The sequence below is a fragment of the Bombina bombina genome, chromosome 2 (assembly GCF_027579735.1).
Source record: "Bombina bombina isolate aBomBom1 chromosome 2, aBomBom1.pri, whole genome shotgun sequence".
NCBI lineage: Eukaryota > Metazoa > Chordata > Amphibia > Anura > Bombinatoridae > Bombina > Bombina bombina.
In genome coordinates this window covers 1,061,470,325-1,061,484,952 of record NC_069500.1, presented here as the reverse complement: position 1 = coordinate 1,061,484,952, position 14,628 = coordinate 1,061,470,325, and the positions used below count along the sequence as shown (strand labels likewise).

General features: G+C 38.9%; 1 protein-coding gene across 3 annotated transcripts in view; it reads left to right on the top strand.

The window, feature by feature from the left end:
* Positions 1-14,628, top strand: part of ELF2 (E74 like ETS transcription factor 2) — a 453,216-nt gene that overhangs the window by 398,551 nt on the left and 40,037 nt on the right. For all 3 annotated transcript variants that reach the window (XM_053703674.1, XM_053703676.1, XM_053703675.1), the window contains 5 exons: positions 5,130-5,243; positions 10,636-10,809; positions 10,902-10,988; positions 11,433-11,625; positions 12,089-12,421. In XM_053703674.1, the coding sequence (XP_053559649.1) occupies positions 5,130-5,243; positions 10,636-10,809; positions 10,902-10,988; positions 11,433-11,625; positions 12,089-12,421 (901 nt within the window). The remainder of the gene's footprint in view (positions 1-5,129; positions 5,244-10,635; positions 10,810-10,901; positions 10,989-11,432; positions 11,626-12,088; positions 12,422-14,628) is intronic.

Here is a 14,628-nt window from a genome sequence, read left to right as displayed (position 1 = left end):
GTATTGATCTAGGCTCATTTTGGTATTTTTCATGCAATATTATAAAAAGACCTCTCAATGCAGTAGAATTGCTTAATTAACAAGTGCATAATATAAAGACAATGTGATGACACCTACTGAATTTCAATTAAGTAGATTTTTTTTGTTTCTCATGTTCCAGCCCCCTGTATCGTGTGACAGACAGCCAATCAGACTAGTATACATATACCCTGTGAGCTTGTGCACATGCTCAGTAGGATCTAGGAAAATTTAATTATAAGACTTTCCAATTTACTTATATTATCAAATTCTGCAGAGAGTCTTAAAACTGCACACTCTTTCTGAAACATAAGTTTATTTTGACTTGAGTGTCCCTTTTAACTTTTTCACATCATTTGGGTTTCTCATTGAAATTTACGTACCGTTTGTGCAATCATGACAACATTGATTGTAAAAGCTTCTCTGAGATCCCCTTTGTTCAGAAGTAGCAGACATACATGGCGTAATTGCAGCTACGCACCAAACTTCTATTATTCCCGGTATTAAGGTATCGGGAAGCTTGTAATGTTAGTTTACCCTTCCACCTCCTGATCACACATATATATATATATATATATATATATATATATATATATATATATATATATATATATATATATATATATATATATATGTATATATATATATATATATATATATATATATGGGTCGAAAGAGAATATTCTCAAAAGTAAATAGGCGCACTGCTATACAATTATAAATAATGTAGTATTAATATACTGTGTGGTGTATACATAAACAAAGTTCAAAACCAATCAGTTGGTACAGGTTAGTTCTTTCCCAGTAAAGTTCTGGTATAGGGTAAGTGATAGCGCTTACCAGAGCCAACCTCAATCCTATGAGGTAAGTGATCAGCAATGGAGTATAGATGATCCCTTTGGAACTGTGTGCTCTCATGGAAATCTTTTGGTATCTGTTGCTCCTTGCCAATGGAGATCCTGGACTCTCTTATGAAAGCAAGAATGATTCTTTGGTTCTCTCTATGGTATTTGCTGAAGTACTGCAGGTTTTTAGAGGAACTTGTTGGTGAAATGGCAATCTTGGACTCTCAATGGATTCCTTCTTCTTTCAGAAGCTTGGATGTCCAATATTCTCATAGATGAATAGAAAAAGAGAAAAACAACATAGAGTAGTACTGCAAAATGATTAAAGCAGAAACTAAATGTATGTCCTGGTGTAAAGTAAGTATATTGCGCTTACCAGAGCAAACCTCAATCCTATGAGGTAAGTGATCAGCAAGGTGTTAAAGATGGTGTTTTGGATGTTCCAAGAAATTCCTGGTCTTTTTTCATCAGAGGGAATGGCAATCCTGGACTCTCTTATTAGAGTAGGGATGGTCCTTTGGTTCACTCTTTGTTGGTATTATACAAAAGTGTCTTGAGTGACTTATATCGGAATGAAATCCTGGGCTCTCTGTGTATTTATTCTCTCTTTTGGTATTGGGATGTCACTTGTCCTCATGAGAGATTAGTTATAAAATACAAGAAGCAGAGACAAAGACATAGCGTGATACCGTAAAATATGAGGAGCTATTTATTACAGATCAATAATAAATAATAAAAAAGTGCTTGCATTAAAAACCTTTTAAACTTGGTATGAGGTTAAAAAATAGCATAGAAATACCCTGAAAATCACTCTATGTTCAGGGATGTGCTGCAAATGAATATGTTTTAGAACAGCAAAAAATGGTAGTTAAGCTGTAATAGCATGGTGCTAAAAAAGTGACAGAGTTTAGCAGCTATAGATAAATCTGTAAAATTCAACAAAGGCAGCCGGTAATAAGTTTTAGATTATCCCGTGATTAACATAAATGTGTAGTCCACAAAAATGAAGTACAGGGATACCATGTAATTTCTAATACAGTACCGGTAGTAGGTAAAAGAAATGAGGAATAGATAAATGTGGATGCCGATTCTAGCAGGACCTGTCAGCCCACTGTGTGGTAAATAATCCTTACGCGTTTCGAAGTAATAACTATACTTCTTCTTCTTCAGAGGAAAAAAGTGTTCTGACAGGCATCGGCATTTTCCCGGTTTAAAAAGGGACCGCAAAGTTTAAAAGGTTTTTAATGCAAGCACTTTTTTATTATTTATTATTGATCTGTAATAAATAGCTCCTCATATTTTACGGTATCACGCTATGTCTTTGTCTCTGCTTCTTGTATTTTATAACTAATCTCTCATGAGGACAAGTGACATCCCAATACCAAAAGAGAGAATAAATACACAGAGAGCCCAGGATTTCATTCCGATATAAGTCACTCAAGACACTTTTGTATAATACCAACAAAGAGTGAACCAAAGGACCATCCCTACTCTAATAAGAGAGTCCAGGATTGCCATTCCCTCTGATGAAAAAAGACCAGGAATTTCTTGGAACATCCAAAACACCATCTTTAACACCTTGCTGATCACTTACCTCATAGGATTGAGGTTTGCTCTGGTAAGCGCAATATACTTACTTTACACCAGGACATACATTTAGTTTCTGCTTTAATCATTTTGCAGTACTACTCTATGTTGTTTTTCTCTTTTTCTATTCATCTATGAGAATATTGGACATCCAAGCTTCTGAAAGAAGAAGGAATCCATTGAGAGTCCAAGATTGCCATTTCACCAACAAGTTCCTCTAAAAACCTGCAGTACTTCAGCAAATACCATAGAGAGAACCAAAGAATCATTCTTGCTTTCATAAGAGAGTCCAGGATCTCCATTGGCAAGGAGCAACAGATACCAAAAGATTTCCACGAGAGCACACAGTTCCAAAGGGATCATCTATACTCCATTGCTGATCACTTACCTCATAGGATTGAGGTTGGCTCTGGTAAGCGCTATCACTTACCCTATACCAGAACTTTACTGGGAAAGAACTAACCTGTACCAACTGATTGGTTTTGAACTTTGTTTATGTATACACCACACAGTATATTAATACTACATTATTTATAATTGTATAGCAGTGCGCCTATTTACTTTTGAGAATATTCTCTTTCGACCCACATTTCATTCAGTGACACGGGTACACTGACTCACACTTTAGGCTGCACGCTCAGTTCTTATACTTATCTATATATATAAGTTTTGTTGCACTTCCGACCAACCAAGTGAGTGCAGTCTAACAAAATCATCACATCTTTAATCACTGAAAGATCTTTTTTACACAATCTATAACTTACTAGCTATTTCTCCTATATTAGTTTTAGCGCTGGTGACCCCCCTTTCTTATATATATATATATATATATATATATATATATATATATATATATATATATATATATATATATATATATATATATATATATATAAAATCTCGGCTTCAGGAAGCTCCAGCGTTCTCGGATGTTAAAGGGACAGTCTAGGCCAAAAAAACCTTTCATGATTCAGATAGAGCATGTAATTTTAAACAATTTTCCAATTTACTTTTATAACCAATTTTGCTTTGTTTTCTTGGTATTCTTAGTTGAATGCTTAACCTAGGAGGTTCATATGCTAATTTCTTAGATCTTGAAGGCCACCTCTTTTCAGAATGCATTTTAACAGTTTTTCACCACTAGAGGGTGTTAGTTCATGCATTTCATATAGATAACACTGTGATCGTGCACGTGAAGTTACCTGGGAGCAGGCACTGATTGGCTAAACTGCAAGTCTGTCAAAGAGCTGAAATAAAGGGGCAGTTTGCAGAGGCTTAGATACAAGATAATCACAGAGGTTAAAAGTATATTAATATAACTGTGTTGGTTATGCAAAACTGGGGAATGGGTAATAAAGGGAATATCTATCTTTTAAAACAATAAAAATTCTGGTGTAGACTGTCCCTTTAAGTTACAGCCGAGAGCTGAAGCTTCAAGGCAGCCCCCCACAATGCAATGTACCTAATTAACCCCCTAAACAGCCAACCCCCAACAATGCAAACTACATAATTAACCTCTAAACTCCCAATCCTCCAAAGTCTGCTTTTCAACAAAGGATACCAAGAGAACCAAGAAAATGTTAATCAGAAAGTTGTTTAAAATTGCACACTATCTGAATCGTTAAAGAAAAATTTTGAGTTCCATGTCCATTTTTAAACAATTGAATATTTAAAAAAAAAAAAAAAAAAAAAAAATAATACGACTACATATTCGCTTTGAATGCATCACATCTAGAAGTAATTGTGTGTAATGTTTGTTTTAAAGGGACACTAAAGTAAAAAATTCAGCTTTCATGATTCAGATGGAGCATGCAATTTGAAAAAATTATAATTTCAATTTCCTTTATCAAATTATGCACAGTATATGTCTTGTGATTGCCTGATGGCTTTAACATAAAATGGAATTAACTTTTCAATTAACCAGAGGAGAATATACTACTTTACCATTGTGCCTTTATGCTACAATAAAGACAAGTTTCTTGATAAGATTTGGTGCTGTGAACATTGCTTTTTGTGATTTTAAGGGGTGTTTGCAGTGGCCCCTATATCGCCTGCTCTACGTATAGTGCTGTATGTCTATTGGACTGTGCTATTTGTTTATTCAAGTTCATATTTAAAATAATGTTTACCATATTACTTTGTCCACTGGGTGGACATGGTTTACATGTTTATAAACATATAAATTTGTTCAAGCTTTTCACTTATTTGAAATGTTAGTGATATGAAAGTCTAAATTTAACTTGCATGATTCACACAGAGCATGTCAGTTTAAGACACTTCTATTTTCTCTTGGTGTCACTTGTTGAAAATTAATACGCATATATCCTACACTAGTGGGAGCTAGTTGCTGATTGGTGCCTTCACACATTTTGTCTTTTGTGATTGGCTAACTAGATGTGCCTCCTTTTTAGAGAAAAGCCATATATAAATAACATTATTAGCTTGACGGTTTTGCCGATAAGTTCCTTATGTTGATTACTGTTTTAATGAAAGGATGAAAGTAGACTGCTTCTTTGAAAAGGGAAAAATTGATGGACAAACATGAAGAAACTTGATAAGCTTTTTGCATTTTTTAAATTCTAGTATGGGTATGGAGAATGTCTAACCTCAGGACACAGGAAGTCTTTCTCTATTTTATTTCCATGTCTTTTTAAATAGTTCATTTCTTTTCATTTGCAGTGGAAGCCTCTGTTCATGGTAGCCATGTTCATTGCTCGGACAAGACTATCGAAGCTGCGGAGGCATTGCTTCATATGGAGTCACCCACTATCCTGCGGGAAACCAGAAGCCCAGGTAATTTCATTCAGAGAAAAATGTGCTAATAAAAGCCTTCAAGTTTTGGGAAAGCTTTTGGATCTATTGCAGCAACTTTGAAGGGATTCAACTTGTAAATTATAACTAGATTGCACCTTTTTGTTTTGGTAGACATTTATGCAATATAGACCATACGTTTATTTATATCTGCTCATTACATTTTCACAGGTGCTAAAATATGGAACGTGGCATGGGTGTAACAAGTTAAATTGTGTGTTTTGACAGTAAATATGAAATTTATAAACTGAAAAAAGCATGCTCTCCTATGTGCATAAACTTATCCACTTCCTGCTAGTTTTAGTGCTATTTCTGCTAGTTGGAATTCGAATGTGCTTTTCACATGTAAAATATATATATTTACATGTGTGAAGCCTTATAACATAAAAACTTGTTAATAACTCTTTTTTGTGTGTGTGATAATTTAATGAATTGATATGTGAGAGCACTTGACAAAATTACAGGCGGAGCTACAGCTGTATGTGTGGGTATATGTATATATATATATATATATATATATATATATATATATATATATATATATATATATATATATATATGTGTGTGTGTGTGTGTGTATATATATATATATATATATATATTTTTTTTTTTTAATTTATTTTGTTGCATATATGAAGGCCATTTTATAAAAGCATGTGGCTGGCACCTACATTTGATATGCGTTTGTTGACTGTGGTCAGTTTTAAAGTAAAAGAGAAATGAGCAGAGTAGATGGGATAAGAATTTTAAAGGTTCTTCTTTCTAGTATTTACCTAGAATAAGGTCATCCATAAAAAAAAATTGTCCCCATTACTGCCACAATTATATTTGTTTCCATCTAATACGAGGAGAGTCCACGGCTTCATTTATTACTTGTGGGAATACAGAACCTGGCCACGAGGGGGAGGCAAAAACACCCCAGCCAAAGGCTTAAATACCTCCCCCACTCCCCTCATTCCCCGGTCATTCTTTGCCTTTCGTCACAGGAGGTTGGCAGAGAAGTGTCAGAAGTTTTCGGAGTAGTCTCTTATGGGGGGTAGTACTCTTAGAGATGGGACTGGAGTTTTAAGTAGTCCTGTCAGCCTCTCAGTGAGAGCATGGAATGAATGTTAGAGTCTGGAGATGCAGGGAGAGTCTTTCTGCGAAAACCATTCTGACCAATATTAACAGCTCCTTAAGCAATCTGCGTTGACGAGTTTTGCTGCCTGCTTTCTTCACTCAAGTCCATGTCAGGAGCGATGCTATACACGGTCAAACTTGAGAGGCCGTGTTCCTGTTCCACGGCGTTGATTCTGGTAAGATCATTTCATTTTTTTTTTTATATGTAATAATGCAAGAAGACAGGGTCACAGTGTGGCTCCTTTTATCTGTATAAAATCAAGGGTTAATATTTCCGGAAGGTGATTATTGAACGGGGGGGATGTATACATGATTGCTTTATTGTGTTGTTGCTGTGACATGTGTGAGATGTGGCTCGGGCAACGGTCAGGCTTTTTCCTCCCGGAATTTCTGCGCAGCCTGTTTACTTGGCATGCTTTTTCCTGACTGCAGAGGCGGTCCTGCACGGCACTCCATGTGACCGGGTGTAGCTTCTTCCTCTTCCTTTCCTGACTGGTTGCAGGAGACGAAAGCAAGTTTCTCTGTGGGCCTAGGTCATAGGAGGTGGTGCGTGCCTGGCCATTGGGATTATAAAGCTGCCTTTTAATTCTTGTTAAAGTCTATATTAAAGGCGCAAGCTATGGAGGACTCTGATATGTTAGAGGGTACTCCCTCTTTACCCAAATCTAATGCCTGTTTTTATTGTGCAGAGGCTTTGGTATGGCCTGCTCATCTATTTTCCACATGCCTCAATAAAGTAGTGTTATCTAAAAGAAATAAGATGTTTAGTACCACTGAGCCGGCCACCTCTGAGGGCTCTCCGTCCCGTGAGGTGCGTTCCCTACATTAATCTCCGATTACACATGCAGCTCCCCAGTGCACTTCTAATCCTCCTGCGGGAGGGGCCATGTTGCCACCTGATTTTGCTGAGCAGTTGCAAACGGCGGTGTCTGCGGTCTTTAGTGCTTTACCTCGCCAGGCTAAGCGCAAGCGAAAGGTTAAACATTGTTATCCTTCCCAGGGGTCATCTACTCCGTTGGATGTATCTGAGGCTAGATTATCCGCTGATGCAGAGGATTCCAATACTTCGGAGGACTCTCTGGGTTGGAATCTGCGGCCTCTAAACCTCCGGCTGCGGAGAAACCAGACTTTAGGTTTAGGATAGGGAATTTACACTTTTTATTAAAAGAAGTGTTGGCTACTCTAGAGGTTCCGGAACCGAAGTTACCGGTGGAACCCTCTATTCCTAAGCGCGATAAGGTTTGAGGACAAGGTAGTGCCCCAGACTTTCCCGGTTCCCCTAAAGATGGTGAATATTATTAAGAAGGAATGGGAGAGACTCGGATCATCTTTTTCCCCTTCTTCTTCGTTTAAAAGGTTGTTCCAGACTCTCAGCTAGAGTTGTGGGGATACGTCCCTAAGGTAGACGGAGCTATCTCCATGCTCGCTAAGCTCACCACTATCCCGGTCTAGGATAGTTTGTCGTTTAAGGAACCCATGGATAAGAAATTAGAGACCCTGTTAAGAAAGATATTTAGACACACGGGGTTCGGTTTTCAACCTGCGGTCGCTGCGGTGGCAGGAGCCGCTACCTATTGGTGTGACTCTCTGTCAGAAATGGTCGAGGTGGAGACTCCCCCTCCCCTCAAGGAGATGCAGGAAAGAATTATGGCTCTGAGGGTTGCTAATTCGTTTATTTGTGATGCTAATATGCAGATTATTCGCTTGAATGCCAAGACATCAGGGTTTTATGTTCTGGCCCGGAGGGCCCTGTGGTTGAAGTCGTGGTCTGCTGACATGACGTCCAAATCTAGATTGCTTTCTCTTCTGTTTCAGGGAAAGATTCTATTTGGTCCAGGCCTGGACTCTATCATATCTACGGTCATTTGGGGGCAAGGGTGCCTTTCGACCGCAGGATAAGAAGAAAAAACCTCAGGGTCCAAATTTTCATCCCTTTCGTTCGGACAAGTCCCAACGACAGCAACCTGCTGCGAAGCCCAAGCAGTCCAAGGGATCTTGGAAGCCTTCTCAGTCTTGGAATAAAACCAAGCAGAGCAAGAAGCCCACCAAGACAAAATCGACACGAAGAGGTGGCCCCGATCCGTCTCTGGATCTCGTAGGGGGCAGACTCTCTTTTTGCAGAGGCTTGGATGAGACAGTCAGGATCCTTGGGTCCTGGAAGTTGTTGCCCAGGGGTACAGGTTAGGTTTCAAAACTCATCCCCCCAGGGGCAGATTCCTCTTTTCAAATCTGACAAAACCAGAGAAACGAGATGCCTTTCTAAAAGTTGTGAGAAAAACAAGAGGGCGACCCCTAGTGCAAATCAATTGAGGACATGAAATGGATATCGGCTTGTGCTGACAAAGAGTATCAAGCCGATATCCATTTCATGTCCTCAATTGATTTGCACTAGGGGTCGCCCTCTTGTTTTTCTCACAACTTTCAGATCACAGACACGCATTCTGTTTTGGGAGGAGCAGCCACAGTCCGGTGCACAGTCTGCTGGGACACTGTGAATTTCCCAGACCGTTCTCCTAGGCATTATCTCTGCCTTTTAATATTGTGAGTATGTTTGCACTCCATTTATTCCACTTTTGAAAAATTGGCTACACTAGGAGGCGCCCTTCTCTTCTGTTTTGAGATGCCTTTCTAGAGTGTGTGAGGGATCTCTCTTCTCTAGGAGTAATTGTACCGGTACATCTAGCAGAAAGGGGTCTAGGGTACTTTTCAAACCTTTTCGTGGTCCCAAAGAAGGAGGGCACGTTTCGCCCGATTCTGGACCTAAAGTGCTTATATAAGTTTCTGTTGGTTCCATCATTCAAAATGGAGACGATAAGTTCTATACTGCCCCTAGTTCAAGATGGTCAGTTTATGACTACGACAGACTTGAAAAACGCTTACCTTCATATGCCAATACACAAGGACCTACTTACTCTGGTGTGAATCTCGTGGATATTCCTGGCATAAGGTCAGGGTATCCAGAATTCATTCTTTCCTTCCTCCAGGATGGTTTGGAGAAGGGAGTTGCCGGCGGTTCCTTAAGGGTACAGATTTCGGCGCTATCTGTGTTGTTACACAAGAAGCTAGCTGAGCTCCCTGATATACAGTCTTTTGTACAGGCTCTGTCCAGGATCAGGCCTGTGTTTAGACATTCTGCTCCTCCTTTGAGTCTGAATCTGGTTCTGAAGGTTTTGCAGGGGGCTCCCTTTGAGCCTATGCATTCTCTTGACATTAAGACTCTAGCGGCCGTGCAATGTGAGCCTCCTTACCTGGTTTTCCATACAGATAAGGCCGTTCTTCGCACTGCACTGGGATTTCTGATCGTAACATCAATCAGGATATTCCTTCCTTGTGTCCTAATCCTTCTTCGAAGGAACGGTTACTTCATAACTTGGATGTGGTTCAAGCCTTGAAATTCTATCTTCAGGCTACGAAGGATTTCAGACAAACCTCAGCTTTTTTTGTTGTCTATTCGGGGAAGCGTAAGGGACCGAAGGCTTCTTCTACTTTATCCTTTTGGCTGAGGAGCTTGATTCGTTTGGTCTATGAGACAGCAGGACATAAGCCTCCTCAGAGGATTACAGCTCACTCAACTAGAGCTATGGCTTCTTCTTGGGCCTTTAAGAATGAGGCTTCTATGAAGCAGATTTGATTTGTAAGGCAGCTACCTGGTTACACACTTTCACAAAGTTTTACAAATTTTACGTTTTTGCTTCGGCTGAAACTGTTTTTGGGAGAAAATGTTTACATGCTGTGGTGCCCTTAGATTAGGGTCTGCCTTTCTTTTTTCTCTCCCGTTCTTCATTCAGTGTCCTATAGAGCTTGGTTATTTGTTTCCCATAAGTAATGAATGGAGCTGTGGACTCTCCTCGTATTAGATGGAAAACATAAATTATGCTTACCTGATAATTTCATTTCCATCGTTACGAGGAGAGTCCACGGCTCCCGCCCGGTTCTACGTTTGGGGGACCTAAATTTCTTTTTGTTTTCCTTCTGGCGCTATTTTTACCCTGATAATTCACCTACTGTTCCTTGTTCCCTCTGCAGAATGACTTGGGAGTGGGGGAGGTATTTAAGCCTTTGGCTGGAGTGTCTTTGTCTCCTCCTGGTGGTTAGGTTTTGTATTCCCACGAGTAATGAATGAAGCCGTGGACTCTCCTCGTAACGATGGAAATGAAATTATCAGGTAAGCATAATTTGTTTTTATAGTGTTGTTTTTACGAAAACTGCAGCTCTTGGTAAAAGAAAATTGCTTACTGTCTTGTCTGTTTTGCAGTGGAAATATTTGTTCCTCCGTGTGTCTCCACCCCAGAGTTTATACATGCAGCCATGAGGCCAGATGTCATCACCGAGACAGTGGTGGAGGTTTCTACAGAGGATTCTGAACCCATGGATTCCTCTCCAATCCCAATATCTCTTGAGCTAGGAGAACCAATGAAAAAGAAAAAAGGTGTGTGGTGGCAATATTCTAAAATTGTTCATTCTGTTTGTCTGTGTATTTCCCTGTACATAGTAAGAAAAAGAAATCCATCTATTTTACAGCTGGTCGCAAACCTAAGGTTCAACAGCCCACGTTTCCCAATGGCTCTCCAGACTTGGGAATTAAGAAGAAACCAAGAGAAGGGAAAGGTAAGTTTAAAAAAAGTCCATACTTCTTAATGATCTTGATAGGATTGCTTTTCAATCAGCCACTTTTTCTACCGAAAAAAACTACATCATTAGCAGTAAATGTAAGTTTGCCTTTATGACTTCTAAGTAATGCCAGCTGTAAAGGAACATGAACATAAAAATGAAAAGTTCAGATAGAGCATGTAAATCTTGTAATTTTCTAACCCGATGTGTTCAGCTAAATCTCAGTAGTGCATTACTGCTTTAGAGCAGACTATTTGTTTTAACCCCTTTGCAGGAATTAAACCCTTGGCTTATATGCAAGCAGCAGTGCAGTAATAAAATGCACTAACACAGAGCATTTTCTTTTCACACTTTAACATCCCTTTTAAGGGTCTGTTAGCTGCAGAAGATTGGAAATTTCCTCTTTGGTTTAATTCTTCATTTGCACTTTATTATCCTCAGGGAATACAACATACTTGTGGGAGTTCTTATTGGACCTTCTACAAGACAAAAATACCTGTCCTCGGTATATCAAATGGACCCAGAGAGAGAAAGGCATCTTTAAATTGGTTGACTCCAAGGCTGTCTCCAAACTGTGGGGGAAGCACAAAAACAAGCCTGACATGAACTATGAGACAATGGGAAGGGCACTCAGGTACAATTTATATGGGATTTATATAGATTAACCAATTTGCAGCATAAACTCTGAAATAAGTCTGTGGAGATGTTACTTGTTACTAATTTGTACATTTTATGGTGTTCATAAAAGTACCCACTGTTTTTTTTTGTTTTGTTTTTTTTGGGGGGGGGGCTGGGTTACAGGTTTTTTTTTTCTAGTGTTAGAAACTACTGCCTCATTCTTTTTTTTTTTATTTTTACCTTGTGGTCACTGACACTGCATTACTGTTCTTGGTATCCTGCTGTTAATTGGCTGTTAGCCTTACAATTGTAGTGAACATTTTTTCAAGTTATAGTTATTGCTATTTATATGTTATATAATAGTAAATACTAGTTAAACTTCTCCATTTTGTATACATACTTTTCCTGTTATCCTATAAAATGTGTCATTATTTTCCTTTTTTCTCATATCTCTAATTTTCTACTTTTTGTCTTTGCAGGTACTACTATCAGAGAGGCATTCTTGCAAAAGTAGAGGGCCAAAGGCTGGTGTACCAATTCAAGGAAATGCCCAAGAACATTGTAGTCATAGAAGATGACAAGTCGGAGGTCTGCAATGAAGAACTGGTGTCACCTGCTGATGAAAAGTCAATGGAACGTGTGTCTATCCCCACGGAGGGAGTTATGAAAATGGCAATGCCTGCACGCTTGGAGAAGAGCCCCATCCAACAGACCTCAGCCAAGAAACCCAGACTAGTCAGTGTGGCATCCTCACCGGGTAGTGAGTCTTTACCGCAATCGCCCACAAGCACTACACCATCCTCGGTACAGAGGTAGTTTATTTTTTATTATTTATTTTTTTATTTCATTGCAGTAGTGGAATGGATAATGAGAAAATTAAAATGAAAAAGACACAAAAGTATATAGAAATGTAAATGTGGCTGGCAATGTAGGAACCAGAAAAAAACTGAAAACAGAATAGACCACACTATCTGTTAACACTTCAAAGATGGTTCCCCTACAGATGACTTCATTTTTAGTTCTGCAAATCATATCATGAATAGAACAAAGTTTCTCTTCTCTTCAGTACATTATAACGTAAAGACACTTCAGTGTTATCACTCCATTATATTTGTTTTGTCTAGACAAGAAGGCATCTTGGAAGCTCAGAAGACTTCTACACTTTCCGCATACTGTTTAAAGCTTTCTGAACTCCTTTGTAACAGCTGATAATAGTCCTCTTATACATACCTTTTTCCCCAAGTCCAAAGGTCTCCTATCGGCAATGCCTTTTCTTTCATGTAATTGGCAAGATTCCATGAGCTAGTGACGTATAGGATATTCAATCCTACCAGGAGGGGCAAAGTTTCCCAAACCTCAATGCCCTTTTATAATACACCCCTCACCACACCCACAATTCACTTTTACAAACTTTGCCTCCCTATGGAGGTGGTGACGTAAGTTTGTGCTTGATTTTCTTCTGTAATATGCGCTTCTCAGCATTTTTGAAGCCTGATTCCTCTGAGTACAGTGTTTGTCAGAGGGATGTGAAGGGAGTATCACCATATTTTCATAGGTTCTCTGTTATCGGTCGTAGAGATTCATCTCCTACCTCCCTTTTCAGATCGACGATATACTCTCATATTCCATTATCTCTACCGATACTTTTTCAGTACTGGTTTGGCTATCTGCTATATGTGGATGGGTGTCTTTCGGTAAGTATGTTTTCATTACTTAAAGGGACACTGAACCCAATTTTTTTCTTTCATGATTCAGATAGAGCATGCAATTTTAAACCACTTTCTAATTTATTCCTATTTTTCTTCGTTCTCTTGCTATTTTTATTTTAAAAAGAAGACATCTAAGCTTTTTTTCTCCAACATAGGTGTGTCCGGTCCACGGCGTCATCCTTACTTGTGGGATATTCTCTTCCCCAACAGGAAATGGCAAAGAGCCCAGCAAAGCTGGTCACATGATCCCTCCTAGGCTCCGCCTACCCCAGTCATTCTCTTTGCCGTTGTACAGGCAACATCTCCACGGAGATGGCTTAGAGTTTTTTAGTGTTTAACTGTAGTTTTTCATTATTCAATCAAGAGTTTGTTATTTTCAAATAGTGCTGGTACGTACTATTTACTCAGAAACAGAAAAGAGATGAAGAATTCTGTTTGTATGAGGAAAATGATTTTAGCAACCGTAACTAAAATCCATGGCTGTTCCACACAGGACTGTTGAGAGCAATTAACTTCAGTTGGGGGAACAGTTTGCAGTCTCTTGCTGCTTGAGGTATGACACATTCTAACAAGACGATGTAATGCTGGAAGCTGTCATTTTCCCTATGGGATCCGGTAAGCCATGTTTATTACGATTGTAAATAAGGGCTTCACAAGGGCTTATTTAAACTGTAGACTTTTTTTGGGCTAAATCGATTGATATTAACACTTATTTAGCCTTGAGGAATCATTTATTCTGGGTATTTTGATTTAATAATATCGGCAGGCACTGTTTTAGACACCTTATTCTTTAGGGGCTTTCCCAAAGCATAGGCAGAGTCTCATTTTCGCGCCGGTGTTGCGCACTTGTTTTTGAGAGGCATGGCATGCAGTCGCATGTGAGAGGAGCTCTGATACTTATAAAAGACTTCTGAAGGCGTCATTTGGTATCGTATTCCCCTTTGGGTTTGGTTGGGTCTCAGCAAAGCAGATACCAGGGACTGTAAAGGGGTTTAAAGCTTAAAACGGCTCCGGTTCCGTTATTTTAAGGGTTAAAGCTTCCAAAATTGGTGTGCAATATTTTCAAGGCTTTAAGACGCTGTGGTGAAAATTTGGTGAATTTTGAACAATTCCTTCATGTTTTTTCGCAATTGCAGTAATAAAGTGTGTTCAGTTTAAAATTTAAAGTGACAGTAACGGTTTTATTTTAAAACGTTTTTTGTACTTTCTGATCAAGTTTATGCCTGTTTAACATGTCTGAACTACCAGATAGTCTGTGTTCTGAATGTGGGGAAGCCAGAATTCCTATTCATTTAAATAAATGTGATTTA